A 20,415-nucleotide genomic window follows, 5' to 3' on the forward strand; every position below is an offset into this window, starting at 1 on the left:
GTAACAATTTGCATTCCCACCGGCAATGAAGGAGTGTTCCTCTTTCTCCACATTCTAGACAACATGTGCTATCACAATAGTTTTTTATATTAGCTATTCTGATTGGTGTAAGATAAAAGAATATCAGAGTCATTTTGATTTGCATTTCCCTGATGACTAAAGGCTTTGAACATTTCTTGAAGTACTTCTCAGACATTTGATATTCCTCTGTTGTGAATTTTCTGTTTAGTTCTATATCCCATTTCTTGATTGGATTGTTTGCTTTTTGTGGTTATATATAAGATCTAAAAATGATGAAACTTACACTAAAACATTATAATCAAATGAGGATGAAATGCTTCTACACTCAAGGATCAATGCCTTCTTCAACCATCACCTGAGAAGCTCTGTCCTGCAGCTGATTGGAATGAATGCAGTGATCCACAGCCAGTCATTAGGCAGACAATGAGGACTTGGAACACTCATGCTTAAATGGAATATCTCCATCAGACCTCCCCTCAGAGCTCAGAGAACCCTACAGAAGTGGAGGCAGAAAGAGCATAAGAGCTTAAGGGGATGGAGAAAATCATGCAGACAAAGCCTTCTAAATAAACACAAGAAAAGATCATATGAACTCAAAGAAACGGAGGTAGCCTACATAGGATCTCCCAGGTCATTTGCACACACACACACACACACACACACACACACACACAACTTGAGACTACTGTGTTGTTTTCCCGAATTTCTTGTTCAGTCCATTTTTCATTATATATAGGCTATGTGATTTTTGTAGCTTAATTTTATGTCCAAGTACTCTACAGAAAATGTTTATCAGTTCAGGAAAATCCCAACAGAATTTTTAGATTTACTTATATATACTATAATATCATGTGCAAATGAAGACACTTTGACTTCTTTTCAAGTTTCTTGGATTCTTTGAGACATGTATCTAAGTACCTGTTCAATTTTGAAGAAAACTCCATTAATTGCTGCAAGCAATTCATATTCTTTTGTGTTTGGATTGAGTGGTTGTGAATATTAGGTTTATCATGTCTGTTATCATTTATGTTTCGTTGACATATGGACCACCTGTTTTTTAGGTGGGAGTGCGGTTTTGAGGTTTCTCATTTTCAGTGTGTTAGAGTCAATATGTGATTTAAATTGCAGTGGATTCCTTCTATGAATTTGGTTGCCTTTCTCGCAAGTGCATAGATGTTGCAAATTGCAATGTCTCATTGGTTGGGTTTTCTTTTATGAGTATGTAGTGTCCTCTATTTTTTCTGATTAGTTTAGATTCAAAGTCCATTGTCAGGTATTAAAATGGCAACATCATCTTCTTTCTTAGGTACATTTGCTTGAAATATCTTTTCCTATCTTTTTACTCATCAATGAGGTTAAGTAAAGTGTGTTTCTTGGTATCAACAGAATATTCTTTGGTTTGTATGCTCAGTGTTTTGATTATTATGTGTCATAAGGAATTTATTTTTTGATTTAGTCTACTTTGTGTTCTGTATGATTCTTGTACTTTCTTTAGATTACAAAATTTTCGATCATTTTAAAAAATATTTTCTGTGACTTTGACCAAGGTTTCTTGTACTATCTCTCTTCATATTATTCATAGATAATTATTTTCAATAACTCCCTGTTTTACTGGATTTTTTTGCTAAAAGTTTGGAAGATGTACCATTTTCTTTGCCTGGCATATCCATATCTTTTATCTTCCTTTCAGTGAATGACAGTCTCTGAACCATCTCCTGTATTTTGTTGGTTAAAGTTGCCTCTGGGGTTCATGAGCTACTTCCTACTTTTCATTTCAATTTTCACTTTACTTTAAAGCTTCACAATGATTTCATTTCCACTTTAACACTTGAACTATTTTTTTCATTCCTCTCCACTGTTCGAATTTTCATTGATTTCATTTATGAATTTATTCAATTTTAGAGTAAGTTCTTAAGCAGTTTAATAATCACTACATTGAATGCCTAGCCTTATGATTTGGCTCCATTAAATTTCTCAGAGCCTAGAATAATATTGTTCCAGGACTCTAGTGGAGATATATTTTCCTTGTTGTTATTGATTGTTATGCCTCACTAGTATCTAGATATCTGGCTCTGCAATGATTGACCTTCTAGGTGTTGACATCTGGTCCTTTCTTTGTTGGGTTTGCTTTTCATCCCGTGGGTTGTGTTGACATATCTGGACCTTATGAGTATGGGGTTTCTGTAAGCTGACTTATAAGGGATGCTTTTGAGTCCCTTGAGGTGTGGATGCTTTGAGTCCCAGCCAGAATCTGTTTCTTGATATTGAGAGCTGATGGTTGGGAATGAGCATAGTCTGGAGAAGTAGAGGCTGAACAAGTCCACAGAAGGTGTCTTAGTCAGGGTTTCTATTCCTGCACAAACATTATGACCAAGAAGCAAGTTGGGGAGGAAAGGGTTTAATGAGCTTACACTTCCACATTGCAGTTCATCACAAAAATAGTCAGGACTGGAACGGAACTCAAGCAGTTCAGGAAGCAGGAGCTGATGCAGAGGCCATGGAGGGATGTTTCTTACTGGCTTGCTCCCCCTGGCTTGCTCAGATTGCTCTCTTATAGAACCCAAGAGCACCAGCCCAGGGATGGCACTACCCACAAGGGGCCCTCCCCACCGGATCACTAATTGAGAAAATGCCCCACAGCTGAATATCATGGAGGCACTTCCCCAACTGGAACTCCTTTCTCTGTGATAACTCCAGCCTGTGTCTAGTTGACACACAAAACTAGCCAGTGCAATTGACCCCTTGTCAACTTGACACACAAACACATCACTATTAAGCCTCAACCCTTACTTTCTTATTCATCCCCAAGATCTAAATTACTTTAAAAATCCCACAGTCTTTACATATTAAAAGTTCATTCACCTTAAAATGTCCAATATCTTTAAAATTCAAAGTCTTTTAAAAATTCAAAGTCTGTTAACTGTGAGCTCCACTAAAATACTTTCTTCCTTCAAGAGGGAAACATATCAGGGCACAGTCACAACCAAAAGCAAAACTCAAATTCCAATGGTTCAATGTCTGGGATCCAACTCAATCTTCCAGGCTCCTCCAAGGGCAAGGGTCACTTCTCCAGCTCTACCCTTTGTAGCACACAGCTTGTCTTCTAGGCTTCAGCTGTCTGTACTCCACTGCTGCTGCTGTTCTTGGTGGTCATCTCATGGCACTGGCATCTCCAAAACGCTGCTATCTTCCACTGTAATTAGGCTTCACCAATAGCCTCTCATAGGCTCTCTTCATGGGGACAAGTCTCTGCTCCTATGCATGACCCCTTCAAGTCCTGAGCCATCAATTGCAACTGAGGCTGCACCTCACCATGGCCTCTCACTGTGCCAAGAGCCTCAGCTGCTCTTCACGACCCCTTCATGCCTTCAAAACCAGTACCATCTGGGTGACTCTTACACAGTACCAACTCCAGGCACAGCACAAAATACAACTGTGGCTATCTCTGGAACACACTCTCTGTGCTCTCAGAAAACACTTCCAAGAAGATTTCATCTCAGTGTTGCTGGTCTCTTCTTAATCACCAGTAATTTCTTGGCTCCAACTAACCAGCATCAATTGTCCCAGTAACACAAAGGTTTGCTTTAGTGGTTTTGGTACCTTGTTACTCACAGCTGATTCTTCAGCCCCAGCTAACCAAAACCACAGGATTTTCACAACCAAAACATGGCCACTGTAAGAGTCTTTAATCTTCCCTCTGAAATTTCGTAAGCCAGGCTTCCATCCTTTGTACCATTCTCAACAATGTCCCCCAAGCTCCCACAGAACTTTCTACCAAACTCTTAATATTCTAATGGCTTTTCTAGCTCAAAGTTCCAAAGTCCTTCCACAGTCCTCCCCAAAACATGGTCAGGTTGTCACAGGAATACCCCACTTCTGGTACTAATTTGTCTTAGTCAGGGTTTCTATTACTGTACAAACATCATGACCAAGAAGCAAGTTCGGGAGGAAGGGGTTTATTGAGCTTACACTTACACGTTGCAGTTCATCACAAAAAGAAGTCAGGACTGGAACTCAAGCAGGTCAGGAAGCAGGAGCTGATGCAGAGGCCATGCAGGGATGTTTCTTACTGGCTTGCTTCCCCTGGCTTACTCAGCCTGCTCTCTTATAGAACCCAAGAACACCAGCCCAGGGATGGCACCACCCACAAGGGGCCCTCCCCACTGGATCACTAATTGAGAAAATGCCCCACAGCTAGATATCATGGAGGCACTTCCCCAACTGAAACTCCTTTCTCTGTGATAATTCCAGCCTGTGTCAAGTTGACACACAAAACTAGCCAGTACAGAAGGGATTAATCTAGGCCTCCTACTAGAATCTGTGGAGTCCACATAGAATGAAGGGTGGGAGAGAACACAGATTCCTGACTGCCCTCTGCTACAGGGCTGAGGATAAGACAAAGGGATGGAAATTGAAGGACAGGAAGGAAAATGAAGGTCATCTATTGATTCCTGATGTGGCCAGCAGGTTTCTATGGAGAGAGAACAGCAATGATCTTTGCTGCTTTTTCTTACTTTGTTTTATTTTTTCATTTTGTTTCATGGCTATTATACATATAGGGTACAAACTAGTTGTATATTTAAATTTATCCTCTAAATATTGTTTTGAAATGTGAGTCAACAGACCATCTGATTTCTAGATGATATTAGCTTTACATTTAAAACAAATTTCCTTTAAATATCTTTTTTTTAAAGTTATCTTTTTTTTATTCGATACATTTTTTATTTACATTTCAAATGATTTCCCCTTTTCTAGCCCCCCACTCCGCGGATGTCCCGTAAGCCCTCTTCTCTCCCCCTGACTTCCCACCCACCCCTTCCCACTTCCCCGTTCTGGTTTTGCCAAATACTGCAGACTGTATCCTTAAAGGATGGGTATGACAATGAAGCTCAGTGATTTAATGCTGCCTCAAAAGTGCAGTGTGAATTTTCAAAGGGAAACGAACTCATATTGTTTGCCTGTTCATACCTTTAGCAGGCTTACATTTTACAGCCAATTTTATCTACTATGTATGACTGCTTCTCTTGCCTGGGGGCTGAAAAGTTCAATAGAGACTCTGCTATAGAGCTCATACCCCAACTAGGAAGACCAAGGTAACAGGACAGGTAGACAGACCAAAGGCAAAAACAAATCTTTGCTACACCTTACTCCTCTTTTCTTGTTGATTGTTTTAATATAGTGGCAAGCACAGTTTTAAAATACATAAATTCAGCTTTTTTAAAAACAGTAACAATACTGTTATATAATCTATAGTAAATAGTTACAATAATTTTCGTACTTCTGAAACCATTTTTGAAAAAGAAAAAGATAATCCACTTTGAGAATAACTTCTCATGCTTCCAGGCAAAGATAAAACTCTGAACAGTTCTGAACAAAGAGAAATCCTTATATAATCTTGAATATGACAGAACTTCTTACAGGTCTGCATATTTCTGAGTGTGTGGTCACTTCCAGTGTAACTGGGATGAAGAGTGCATGAAACCAAGTTGAGAGAAACTAATGGTTTAGTACACTTTTATTTTAATTACAATGTATTAAATTAAATATAATTAGCATTTGAGAAATAGCAAATATACATGTCATTTTCTACCCAAACAGTCATATCAAACACAGAGAATAGTGTTTTAGAAGACAGTTTCTTTGGTAGTTGCACTACTAGAAGTGATAGAAAAGGTCAACTTCTATGCCCTTCCTTGTCATTATTTGTCTTCTTGATCACAGAAATCTGACTGGACTTATATAGGATATCAAAGTGAAGAACTGTACTAGAATTTTGATGAGATATCATTGATTCTTCAGATTTCTTCTTATACCTATCCATTTCATTAACCCATTATTCACTTTTTAATTAATCATTCCATTTGTTTTTATCTCAAATGAAACACCACCACCCAACCCCCCATTCTACCACCCCCCTCCCCTTCCCCTTTGTCTGTATAAGGATGATCCTGCAACTACACCCTCTCTCCTGCCATTTATTCACTTTTTGGCTCTTTTATTTGTTGCTTACTTATATTTAAAGTTCTTTATATATTCTTGGTATCACAAAATTCTCTAAGCTATAGTGAGCAAATATTTTCCCATTGTCTCCTGTCACTTTTGTCTGAAGAATGTTTCTTTTGCTGTGTAGAAACATTTTAATATCTGTATTTTCATTTCTTATGGTAGTAAAAGTGCTCATAAAATAGAACATAGCTAGAGATTTCACAATACTTGGTCTAAATTTATGCTATTGAGTAACAGTCATAAATAGACTAAAATTGTCATAAGCAGTAGACATGTTGACCAGTGGTATATAATACAGGACTTATAAATAAACCAATACACCTATGGACAACTAATTTTTGACAAAGGCATGAAATTATACTTTGGAAAAACATAGCTTATTCTCTTAATGGTGTTGGTAAAACTGTATATTCACCTGACGATGCTTTAAGAAACGTGTATTTCCCACAGTGTAAATAAATAATTCAAATTGGATCTAAAAGCTTTAGAAAATACCCAAGAAACTGAAATGGTTAGAAGAATTCATAGCAAACATATTTGAAGTCACTATAAAGAATTTTCTGGATAGGATTCTGAGCTGCAAGACAGTTATAAAAATCTTACTTACTTTTACCTTATGAACTTTCATTACCTATCTCTATTTTTTAAAGTCATTCATTTTAAATATCTATCCAATTACATAAATGAATACTCTACATTGTGGCATGTACTATCTGTGTGTGGGCGTGTGGAGTACTCTTTGTACCTCCTTCATATAGTTCATTCCTCATTATTGGATGTTTTAGAATGCTAGACTGTGATGGAATGAAGTGCATATTTGTACTTATATTGTGGGTCTTTGTGCTTGTCAGTGTTTGTGATGCTTTGCATTAACTAATTTTAGCCTGTCAGTCAAATTTCTATGGGTTTAGCAGCCCAGGAAAATGATTAAAATTTGTCAAGCATGGAGTCAGTAATTGATGAAAGAAAAAGCTCAAACTTTAGCAACCCAAAGCATGTAACATTTTGTACAAAATGAATATTCTTTATAAATAAACCCCACATATTATTGACAACCTTATTTTAATATTCTGATGAAAAGTTTGTTCCTTGACTTATTTCAAGAGTCTCTTGATTGCATTTTCTAGTGGCCAAATAAGTCCTGAAACAAGGAACACATATTTCTTTTTATAAAAGAAAAGCATTTTTCTTTAGTCATAATTTATATTATTTTCTTTTCATTTTTACTATCTATTAGCTTGAAATCTCAATTAGAAAATCCATATTAAATACAAAGAAGTGATTTAATGATTGATTTTAATTGAAATAACATGCATTCTAGTGAATACCATCCTAAATATTATATACAGACAGGAAGACATCTTAAATTTACATATGTAGCATATGGTAATGAGATGTTTTTGAAAATGGAGTATTTGTAGTCTCCATTATTTAAATAACTGGGCTTATCTAGCCCCAAATTCTTCATCTACCATTATAGACATCATGGCCACATTTTAGCATTATTATAATAACAACAGTTCTATTCATTGTAGAATAGTTCCACAAGTTTTGATTTTCTTTTCAGAACAATATTTCGTATGCTTCCCAGTCTTAGATGAAGCTGTCCTTTGACTCCTGATCGTACTGCCCCCTCTTCCCAAATGTTCAGTAATGGGTATGTGCCAATGCTGATACTTACCTACAGAATTCTGGAACAAAATATTTATTCCTTTTCTGGGAAGTTTAGAGTAGATTTCTATTACCATTTCAAAGAAGGTTTCGTCTACTGAGTGTTCATATCCAGGCCCTCCCAGCTTTCAAGCTATTCATTCACTTGCATTACAATAAGACTCCAGTTTTATCTAGTTCAAAACCTGCAATTTCTGTGGGAAATAGTGACTGTTGTATGTATTCATCTAGAAAATTATGTCATGACATTCTTTTTCATCAAATGAATCTTTATCAATCTAAGAGTCCAGGTATGTTTTTTTATGTACCTTAGATTTCAGAATGATTAGTATCATTGATGTTAGTTTTAGAACATCTGTCCTAAAACTCAAAACTATTGAGCTTGACAGCACAACGTATAAATTTTAAATTTTGTATATTACTGTTCAAAATTATTATTCATTTATAAAGTTGAATATAATTAGAATTTGCATTTCATTGTCCTTGAATTTTAGATATGATCCAAAAACAGACACATGGACCATGGTAGCTCCTCTGAGTATGCCTAGAGATGCTGTTGGTGTCTGTCTCCTTGGTGACAGGCTGTATGCAGTTGGTGGCTATGATGGGCAGACATACCTCAACACCATGGAGTCCTATGATCCACAAACTAATGAGTGGACTCAGGTAAGATTGATATGGAAATAGGTTATTAAACATAAAACAGAGTTTATTTAAGTTACATCATGTGAAAGATTGTTTATGGCGATTTTTATCTATATTGTTGAACCCACTCTACACCAAAGTGAAGGATTTTAGTCATAAGTCATAGGTCATAGAGAGAAGGAGCATTAGAAAAAAATAAATAATTTGTATATCATGTTCTTATGTGAAATGCAAAAAATAAACTGATGTTACTAAAATATATTAATATATCAAGGACACCTTGTAATTAGTCACTCCAAGGATCACCAATAGATGTGCATGTCCTATAGCTAAAACTGAAAGAATATTTGTACACAAATACCTAACAGAGTATTTAAGTTTTCTGGTAGCAAACACGGAGGTTGTAGAATGTGTCCCTGATGCCAGACATTTCTGCCTATGCATTACTGTCCTAAGTTGAGACTGTCCATTTTGTAAAGCTGTAAGCAGCACTAAGTAATACTTTCACATCTAAGCAAGGAATGAATAATAGGTATCCTCAGTTGGTTGTAAAAACAAGTGAAAAGGGGACCCAGATCTGATGTTGTTCATTAGAACGAGAGCTCCATTCTACAAGATGAAGATAATGGTAGGCTCATCTTGGGCGAAAAATTATCTTTTTAGTACCCACTGTAATTAGAATCAGAAGAGAATGCAATAGCTCTCATTCAACATGAAAAGCTCCAAAATGTAGGGGTCACAAAGAAAACAAAATAATGACATGAAAAGCGATTGCCAGTAGAAAACATCTTGGACCTGGTAATTGTATGTCTTTATTTACAATAGAGGAAGCAGAAACATGCTTAGGTGTGTTCCTTTTATTCCATTGTTGTATATTTGGCTTTTCCCTTTCTACCTCTTGCCTTACTTAGAAAGCTAACAGTAAGATAGTCTTTTAATAAATAATGTTTTCAAATTTGAGCACAGTAAAATTCAAAATCTTCATATTGTTGAAATATAAGGTAGATGCAATTTATATGCCTTAGTAAGCTTAAGACTCTGATTTGGGTCATAAAATGTAGAAAGTTTTGACTGAGGAATATCAATAAATTTATGTTAATAATACTTCCATGTATGCCATTGTAGATAATCCATCTTTAAAGATGACTCTGTGTCAATAGCCTCATTCATATGGATTAATATCTAAATGCAATTGTCAAGCCCAATATCTGCATTGTGGATAATTCTGTCTATAAAAGCAAAACTCTAATTTGCCTGAATTATGAAAAGAAAGGTAAAATACTGGGAGAAAGGATCACTATTAGATCTAAGTTCTTTGACTTTTCACTGTTTACTTCAATTGCAAGAGAATTTTTTACCCAAAGGGCACAGGTATAAAGAAAAACAGGAATGAATTTTTAAAACATTATTTCATGAAAATGCTGCAGGATATAGTGGGATATTTCATATTACTAAATCCCTAGAGTTTCCACAAGAGATGTTATGAAAATTAAGTACTCTTTATTTGTAAGGAAAAAATCCCACTTCAATGCTGTGAATTATAGACATAGTATTAATACAAATCAACCTTAAATAAATGGAATTGAGAGATACATAAATGATATAATGTGATATCTTGATTAAATAATTATCATAAAGTATCCCTGTGCACATGATTCCATTAAAATTGAAACCAAAATAATGTGTATAGTAATAAAGTTAAAAGCCAGCTGTTTTCCATCATCTTAATAAAAATTATTCCCTGGATCATATAGTACTTCAAAAACAGAAGACCAGTTTTATTACCATTTTGCTTTAGTATATTAAACATAAATGTTAAAAAGTACTGTATTTAAATATTTACTTTCAAATCTGGTATAATTTTTAAAATAAATTAGTTCGAAATTAAACACTTTACTTTCATATCTTTTCATCTCTTAGATTTTTAAGGTTACTAAGGGACTACCAAGACAGACCTCCTAGCTACATAAACACTATACATATATATACACATACGTGTATATATATATATATATATATATATATATACATACATATGTATGTTTACATATAATTACCTTTTGAGGATATTCATTATTCCAAAATAACTTCGTTCAGTAAGTGCACACTGAGATTTTTCAAAGCCTATTTTAACAAGAGTTCTCACATACTTCAAACCCTCTTTCTCGTCCAATGTTCAAAGTAGGGGAGAAAAGATGGTAAATGGGGCAAGAGGATGCAGACCTATTTTAACGTAGTTCTTTGGGGCAATTCCAATCTCCATTATTAGGATACCAGCAGTCCAGTTCAGTAGTATCAAGAAACAAACCGTGTAGTTCAATGAATATTATGAAACATGAATCATCTGGGCAGCATAAATCTGCAGAAACAGCCAGGCCTCTGACTAAAATGAAGGAGTTAGCTGGAGCAACCAGAACCAGCCAGAAAGCCAAAGAAGTTCTCTGCCTATGTCACTGAAGTGAAGATCAATGAAGCCAGAGACAAAACAATACATTGCATTGCTACCTATGCAATTGCCTCTTCACTGTCTGATGGGTTCTACATATATTTTATGCAAGTATCACATGAGTTCTCACAGATCTGCTTCAGCAAAACATCACATGATGGGAACAGCAATTTCTACTTCAAATAAGGCTGGTAGTCATTATTCCATTTACACACTGATGTACACAAATCTTTGGGCTTGTCCCCACAAAGGGCTAATCATTAGAATAAAAAAGAAATGGGTCTGGAAATATCCAAGAATATATATACTTTTAAAAAACATTGTAGGTTAGATAGAATTATAATACTAAAAGTTCTAATAATCATGCACTTATTTTATGACAAAGTTATACTCAATATGCACATATATGTATTAATGAATCATACTCTGTCATTTAACTTGGAGTTTAATCCTTACACTGGTAAGAAAAAAGTTTAGGAAACAAAAATAAATTCATATTTTTCCTATCTACGTAAAGTTGCATTGACTTTTGTACTTCCAGGTGAATCTCACCCTACCACTGTGCTGTGTACATTTGCAATCTTCAGAAATTCAGAGGCAATGTTTATGCTGTTGGAGATATGTAAATGTTTGTCACATAAACTAATCAAAGACTATCATTATTCTCTTTTGCCTGAATTAAATTTATTTGTAACTAATTTATATAAATAAATTTGTTAAAGCATAACAAGAAAGGCTGGAACCACATCTACTCTCTTACTTGGCAGTACTAAGTGATTCTATAGTCAAAATTTTTAGATCAACATGCTAAAATTTGTAAATTTTGAGGGGAGAACACAGGGAACTATTTTTAAATATATTAGATAAATTGATTTAAATATAAAAATAATTTATTTTATGTGTTTAATGATTTTTGTGTCATAATCATACAATGTTTAAAGAAGAATGATAAAATGTTTGGTAAAGGAAATTGTAATCACTGTGATACATACTTCATGAAGTAGGGAGAAAACACTTCCTGCTCTAAATGAAATGTTAAATGTGGCCTAAAATAGAAGCAGTAAGTTAAACAAATAAATATCTGGGAATTATTTGGCTTTTAAAAATTAGCATACGTTTAAAAATTAGCATAGAGCCATAGAAATGTCTCGTGACAAATTTCACTAAACAAGAAATAAAATTTAAAACATTAGGTCTGGGTAGAAAAATATTGCCTATGACCAGAATTCATGCTAAAGATCCCTGTCTTTAAGAGAACCCATAATGAAGGGTTTTAATCAATAACAATGAATAAGAATTGTATTTAAATTATTGCATTAGTAGGGCTTAAAATGATTAAGAGAATGCAAGTTTTGAGAGAAGCAAAACATTATAATGGAGGATAAATTCGTAACACATAGGTGTAACAGTAAGAATGAAGGAAGTACACTGATTTGAGATATTTAAGTACCTTTGTGATTATCCTGAAGGTTCAGTGATCCTCTACGTTTCTTGAAGAACTGGATAGAGTCTTTATTTTTTCTTTCATCAATGTATTTATTTAATGTCACAATAGTAGACCCTCTCTTAGTTCCATTCCCTTACACAGTCCCTTTCCTTCATCCACACTTTTTCTTCGTCTCTGAAAAGGGGAATCCTTCCACTTGCCTGGATATCAACCTACCCTTGCTAATCAAGACACTTCAGTATTAGGGACTTCCCATCTTTCTGATGGCTGACAAGATAGCCCAGTTAGGGGAACAGGATCCACAGGTAGGCAACAGTCAGGAACAAGCTCTTCTACAATTGTGTAGGGCCCACTTAAAGACCCAGCTACATATGTGCCACATGTAAACAGGGAGCCTAGGTAGAGCCCATCTAGCACTTTTGTTGGTGGTTCAGTCTCTGGAAGACCCCAGGGGTCCAGGTTAGTTGTCTCTGGTGGTTTTCTTGTGTAGTTCCTATCTCCTTAGGATACCTTAATAATTCACCAACTCTTCCACAAGACTTTTTCCAGCTCCATCTAATGTTTGGCTTTAGGTCTCTGCATGTTTCTTTTTATTTATTTGATATATTCTTTATTTACATTTCAAAAGATTTCCCCTTTCCTTGATTCTCCCTCCACGAAAGTCCCATAAGCCTTCTTCCCTCCCCCTGTTCCCCAATCCACCCCTTCCCATTCCCTGTCCTGGTATTCCCCTTCATTGCTTCACTGAGCCTTTCCAGAATCAGGGGTCTCTCCTCCCTTCTTCTTGGATATCATTTAATATGTGGTTTGTGTCTTCAGTATTCCAAGTTTCTAGGCTAAGGTACGCATATCAGTGAGTGCAAACCATGAGTGTTATTTTGAGTCTGGGTTACCTCACTTAGGATGTTCTCCAGCTCCATCCATTTGCCTAAGAATTTCATGAATTCATTGTTTCTAATGGCTGAATAGTACTCCATTGTGTAGATATACCACATTTTTTTTTTTATCCATTCCTTTGTTGAGAGACATCCGGGTTCTTTCCAGTTTCTGGCTATTATGAATAGGGCTGCTATGAACATAGTAGAGCATGTATCCTTATTACATGCTGGGGAATCCTCTGGGTATATGGCCAGGAGTGATATAGCAGGGTACTCCGGAAGTGTCATGCCCAGGTTTCTGAGGAATCACCAGAGTGATTTCCATAGTGGTTGTACCAGCTTGCAATCCCACTAGCACTGGAGGAACCTTCACAATAGCCACAAACAATATAAAGTATCTTGGGGTGACTCTAACCAAACAAGTAGAAGATCTATATGGCAAGAACTTCAAGTCTCTGAAGAAGGAAATAGAAGAAGACCTCAGAAGATCGAGAGATCTTTCATGCTCATGGATTGGCAGGATTAATATAGTAAAAATGGTCATCTTGCCAAAAGCAATCTACAGATTCAATGCAATCCCCATCAAAATCCCAACTCAATTCTTCATAGAGTTAGAAAGAGCAATTCTCAAATTCATCTGGAATAACAAAAAACCTAGGATAGTTAAAACTATTTTTAACAGTAAAAGAACTTCTGGGGTAATCAGTATGCTGGACCTCAAGCTGTACTACAGAGTTATAGTGATAAAAATTTCATGGTGTTTGTACAATGATAGGCAGTTGGATCAACTGAATAGGATTGAAGACCCAGAAATGAACCCCCACACGTATGTTCACTTGATCTTTGACAAAGGAGCTGAAAACATCCAGTGGAAAAAAGCCTCTTCAACACATGGTGCTGGTTCAATTGGAGGTCAGCATGCAGAAGAATGTAAACTGATTCATACTTATCTCCTTGTACTAAGATCAAGTCCAAGTGGATCAAGAACCTCCATATAAAGCCAGACACATTGATACTAATAGAAAAGAGACTGGGGAAGATCCTTGAGGACATGGGCACAGGGGGAAAGTTCCTGAGCAGAACACTAATAGCTTATGCTCTAAGATCAAGAATTGACAAATAGGACCTCCTGAAAGTTCAAATCTTCTATGACAATGACATTAAATGACACTTGAAAATATTCACATGATGAAAGAAAGTCAGTGCTTTCACTTGCCCTTTCTCATGTGGGGATTTCAGTTATCTTTGAGGCTCAAGTCACTTATTTGTCTTACAGTTACTATAAAGGCGACCATACATAGTGTGATATAAGATGTTATATAGTTTATTAAGTGTTCTTCAGGAGCAAAGTAGATTATTGATGTATATCATCTTCCTTTTCACATTTTAAGGCAATTATCCTTTAAGAAAAGCAATACTACATTAAATTTTATCAATACTACACTAAAAATATTGGCTTTTGCAGATAATTTATTAAGTGAAGGGATAAAAGAAATTATTTGACTTTTAATGTTTTAAAATCTGTGGGGGTTGATGAGAAGTAATAAATACATTTAAAATAATTAGCAGACAAAGGGTTTAGTTTCCATATTTAGAAGCTTTAAAATATTGTTTCTCAGTAAATAATTTAATGAAAATATTATAAGATGTTTCATTCTTGACTATTTTATCTTTAGCATTTTTTTAATTTCTAATTTTAAATGATGTACTAATATATCCAATATATCTAATAATTCTAAGAAAACCAAATACAAAACATAACCCACTTGTAAATCTATAGATTACAGCAAAATAAATGTGATTAGAATTATTTTGAATTATTTTAATGTGTGTATAACAATTTTTATATCTAATTTCATATATAAACTCTCCATGCTCACATTAATAAACAGGGTAGCAGTTATGTAATTATGAACTATTCACAAAAATACTTTTTGTGAGTTGTCTGTGCCTCGGATCAATAAATAATTCTTTTAATTCCATATGGTGAAATTTAATTCAATATCTGGGAAAATAACATCACAGTGATTGCACTATTATAACTATTATAATGAAACACAACAAACATGCCCACAAAGAAAAAGTTGATGGAAACTTTTCTATTTTAAATTCATTTCACTCAAACCCTACCTACTTCCTTTGTTCAAAAATTTTGAGTGATTGCTCATCTTATCATCTTAATATAAAAGTAATTGCTTTTTTTCCAGTAGAATTTTCAGTAATTTTATTGCATTGTACTCTCTGTCATTGTAATGGGATAATGTAAGCACATTTATTCATGATTTTCATGTATACGATTTTAAAATTCACTATAACTCATATACAGTTCAATGACAGTAACCTTTGTCTCCTGTTTCATCTTTTTCAACAGATGGCTTCACTGAATATTGGGAGAGCAGGTGCCTGTGTGGTTGTCATCAAGCAGCCTTGACTGATTTATATAATGTTAGGAGGGATTTTCTTTGCTACTGTGACTGTTTTATATCTTGTGATAAGAATGAGAAGGAACTTCCTGAGATGAGAATTTCTCAGGAACAGGCTTTTTATAGATTTACCTGCAGGTGCCAAAAGCAGTAAAAGATCAAACAGAATTATTGAAAAAAAAAAGAGAGAGAGAACATCAGACACAACATCTGGCCAATAGTTAATTAGTTCAGGAATGGTTATTGATAATGTTTTCAATGTAGCATACGATACCTAGAGTTACCAAAGGCTGGTTTATCAAAAGGGACACATATCTGTGATATAGATAGATACTTAATAACTGACCACTTGGTTGTTCTTATATTCCATGAGGATATCCAAGAGGCGGCTAAGACTAGAAGTTATACAATTTTATCTCACAGAATCTGAATGATTTTACGTTTTTCTAATTGAATGTGATGATAGCAAGAAGTGGAATGTTTTGTTGGAACAAATATGCTTCTGTCTCATATTCCTCAGCTCTGAAAACAATTAGAGAGACAGATGACTGTCTCTTGCATTCAGAAAACAAACTGCCCTGCTAATCAAGGCTGCATATTGTATCCAATATGATGATTGGATTTTATTACCACTGTGTCATCAGCCTGGAACTGGCAAACCAAAAGGACTTTTCATAAAGCTTGCCACATCGCTTTGCATTGTCAACACATTGAGCCAAAGAGTCACTGCAGCTATGGGCACTTGCCTCATGCAGAGTTCAGTATAAGCATGGATGTTAATTATTCTGAATGTTAATATACCCGCTGCATGCTGAAGTCCCTTAGGATCTTGTTCTTTAAAGCAAACCTTAGAATTCTGAGACTTCTGAGACAAAATTTCCAACTCATTAAATTGGGATGATTATGATAACAGCTAGAAGGATGACTGCCTACAGATTTGCATTTACCATTCTCAAATATCTTACATTGATATGCACATTATTTTAAACCAAATGTTTGTAATTGTTCCAAAGCAAAATGTGGAACTAATATGTAACATCATTAATATATGTCCATGTAAATTATGAAGATAGTTAATAAATGATAGAACATTTGCTTTTATAAGTGTCTATCTACTTTCATTTAATTTTTGGGAAAGGTGAAAATTTCATGAGGGTAGTGACTTCTTCATTTTGTATTTGTGTATACATGTATGTAAGTGTATGTGTGTGTACATTGTATGTATGTACACATGGGTTTGTATGCATTTATGTGAGTATGTGCATAAAATGTATTAATATTTTCTTTCATTTTGTGAGTTCCCTTTTCCCTGTTACTTCCTCTGATACAAGTTCACAACTTTTTAATGGTCACTATGCATCATTTGTTCCCTAGTTGTAGAAACCAATCTGATGGCTTAGTGAGCAAAGTACTTGCAATGCAAGTCTGAGGGTCTCAGATCAGATTGTCGGGACCTGTTTAAAACCAGATGCGAAATTTTGCATTTATAATCTCAGGACATCTAGGTATGAAATAAAGACCAGAGAATCTTCAGAAACTCCGGAGCCAACTAGTTTGGCCTCATTCAAAGATAAACAGGAAGGGACTTATCTCAAACAAAGTATTAGGCATGGAAAAACACCTGAAGTTATCCTTTAACCTCTGTATATATGTTATGACAAAGACACACATGTATCTCTGTTCCCATATACATCAGAAACACATAAATATACAAAAATCCTCACAATTATAATGTTTCCTAAAATTTCATAGTGTGATGTTTAGAAGGAATTGATATCCAATGATCAAATAAGGAAGATTGCTTATACAAGTAGCTAGTAACTGTAGGTTTCATGACATGAATGAATACTTGTAGAGAGGATGAAACAAGTACCTGGACCCAAGCAAATGTACGTGTGTGTAAATGTAAATGGCCTGTGTGCATATTTCAGCCAACACAATACTGATAAAACAAAAGTTAAAAAGTAAATGATCTCCTTTCATTCTCTTTCCTTTCTCTTGAAACACCCGATCCTGAACATCTTCAGTCTCAAGCCATCTCTCTAGGAAAGGCTAAGGCTAATAGGTGGTCTTCATGGAACCGACACACCTTTGTGCATGGTGTAAGATGGGTAAACTCTAAAAGGCAAAGTCCCAAGAGACTCCATGTCCGAATGGCTTGATGCAGCTGGTATGCTTTTCCTTCTCTCTCCTATAGCCTAAGGACTCCTGGACATTAGCTCACTCTATTGAGGAATATTCCTGCAGATCTACATAAAGATGAACTTTCACAAATTAATCCTGCTTAGATGAATTAATGATTTTTAGAGGATTCATGATTTGAAACAATCCTAGGAAGAAATGTAGAGAGGATGAAGCAAGTGGCTGGACCCAGGCAAATGTATGTCTGGATAAATGTAAGTGTGTCTGTGTGCATTGTATACGCAAATGGATTTCTTCATTTCCTTTTCTTTTCTCACTGGATCACAATGAGTTAAAAAGCCTAGCCAACAAGAGCCACCTGGCTATCTAACCAGAGAAGGGAACACTAGCAATAAATCCTTTACCTAATTCTCCACTGCTATCCAAGAGCTAACTACAAAAACTCATGGCATTTAGTCTTAGAATAGCAAAGAGTTATGAGAACAGTCAGTATTACCCAAAAGTAACTACTTTAGCCCCAGCAATCACAACTTCTGCCACCACAACTGCCAATGGCCCTATTAGTGCCTTTCAGACATGGTAACCCTATAGATGCCAGGAATCTCACAGTACACACCCCCATTTTGACTTTTTTGTTCCCCCTTCTTAGTGAGATTCAAGAATCCTCATTTGGGCCTTTCTTGCTTAGCCTCTTTGGGTCTGGAAAGTGTAGTATGGGAATCCTGTATTTTATGGCTAATATCCACTTATGAGAACAAACAATGGATTTTTTTATTGAATATCATCTTCATTTACATTCCCAATGGTAAAACCTTTCCCAATATCCCCCGTCCTCTAAGACCCCCATCCCCTCCCCTTCCTTCTTCCCCCTGCCTCCATGTATATGGCCCTCCACCCAATACACTCCAACCTCCCCCACTCCTGTTGCTTTCCCTTTTTTGGGGCCTCTGTGGAGCCTTTACCTGACCAAGGACCATTCCTTCCACTGATGCCAACCAAAACCTCCCTCTGCCACATTTTTGGCTGGAACCATGTGTGCCCCTTGATTGATGGTTCAGTTCCTGGGAGTCTTTAGGGCGTCTGGGTGGCCATCATTGTTCTTCCCATGGGGCTGTAAACCCCTTCAGCTCCTCTGAACCATCCTCCAGCTCCTCCATTGGGGATCCCATGCCCAGTCCAATAATTGGTTGCTAGCATCTGGCTCTGTATTTGTAATGCTCTGGTAGGGCCATTGCGAAGACAGCCATGGCATGTTCCTTTTGGTATACACTTCTTGTCATCCATAAAAGTGTCGGGGTTTGGTAATTGTTTATAGGATGAATCCCCAGGTAGGGCAGTCTCTGGGTGGCCTTTACTTCAGTCTCTGCTCTATACATTGTCTTCCTTATTGCTCCTGTGAGTATTTTGTTGCCTTTCTTAGAGGAACCTGGTCTAAGGTATATCATTCAGGATGATATTCTTATGTTCTATCCATTTGCCCACAAAATTCATGAGATATTTGTTTTTAGTAGCAGAATAGTATTCCATTGTACAATATTTTCTTTACCCATTGTTTGAGGAACATTTACATTGTTTTTGGTTTCTGGGTATTACAACTAACACTGCCATAAACATAATTGAGCAAGTATCTCTGGTATAGTGGCATATCTTTTTGGAATAAGCATAGGAGTGGTATAGCTTGTTCTTGAGGAAGAACTATTCCCAATTTTCTGAGAAGATATCAAATTAATTTCCAGAGTGGGTGTACAGGTTTTCCTTTCTGCCAGGAATGGATGTGTGTTCCCCTTCGTCCACACCCTTGCCAGCATGTGCTGTCTTTTGCAATTTTGATCTTAGCCATTCTGAAGGATATACCATGGAAATTCAGTGTCATTTTGATTTGCATTTCCCTTATGACCAAGGATATTGAACATTTATATAAGTTCTTCTTCATCATTTCAGATTTCTCTGCTGAGAATTATGTTTAGATCTGAGCCCCATTTTAAATTGGATCATTTGGGTTGTTGGTGTCTAACTTCTTAGGTTCTTTATATATTTTGGATAATAGCCGTCTGTTACATGCAGGGTTGGTGAATATTTTTCCAGAATATGTAGGCTGCCATTTTGTCCTATTGACAGAGACCTTGGCTTTACAGAAGCTTTCATTTTTATTTAATGGGATGTTTTATTAATTCACATTTCAAATGTTATCCCCTTTCCTTTTTCTGCTAGGAAGCCCTCTATCCCATCCCCTCCCCCTGTTTCTATGAGGGTGTTCCCCCACTTACCTACCCACTCCTGCCTCACCATCTTGGAATTCCCCTACACTTAGTCATCAATCCTTCACAGGGCCAAGGGCCTCTCCTCCTGCTGATACTTGACAAGGTCACCCTCTGCTACATAGTCACCTGGAGCCACGGATCCCTCATTATGTACTCTTTGGTTGGGGGTTTAGTCCCTCAGTGCTCTATGGGGTCTTGTGGGTTGATATTGGTTTTCTTCCTATGGAGTTGTAAGCTACTTGAGCTCCATCAGTCCTTTTGCTAACTCCTCCATTGGGGACTCTGTGCACAGTCCAATAGTTGGCTGTGAGTATCCACCTCTGTATTTGTTAGCCTCTCATGAGACAGCTATATCAGGCAAGTACTTCTTGGCATCCACAGTTGGCTGGGTTTGGTGACTGTATATGGGATGGATCGCCAGGTGGGGCAGTTTCTGGATAGCCTTTCCCTCAGACTCTGTTCCACACTTTTTCTC

At 36.2% G+C, this 20,415-nt stretch overlaps 1 protein-coding gene across 2 annotated transcripts in view; it reads left to right on the plus strand.

The window, feature by feature from the left end:
* The window catches only part of Klhl1 (kelch like family member 1), a 441,438-nt gene extending 425,893 nt beyond the window's left edge, over nucleotides 1-15,545 (plus strand). For both annotated transcript variants that reach the window (XM_052190812.1, XM_052190813.1), the window contains 2 exons: nucleotides 8,193-8,364; nucleotides 15,486-15,545. In XM_052190812.1, coding sequence (XP_052046772.1) covers nucleotides 8,193-8,364; nucleotides 15,486-15,545 — 232 coding nt within the window. The remainder of the gene's footprint in view (nucleotides 1-8,192; nucleotides 8,365-15,485) is intronic.
* The last annotated feature ends 4,870 nt before the right edge of the window (nucleotides 15,546-20,415 follow it).

This window comes from Apodemus sylvaticus, chromosome 8 (assembly GCF_947179515.1).
Source record: "Apodemus sylvaticus chromosome 8, mApoSyl1.1, whole genome shotgun sequence".
NCBI lineage: Eukaryota > Metazoa > Chordata > Mammalia > Rodentia > Muridae > Apodemus > Apodemus sylvaticus.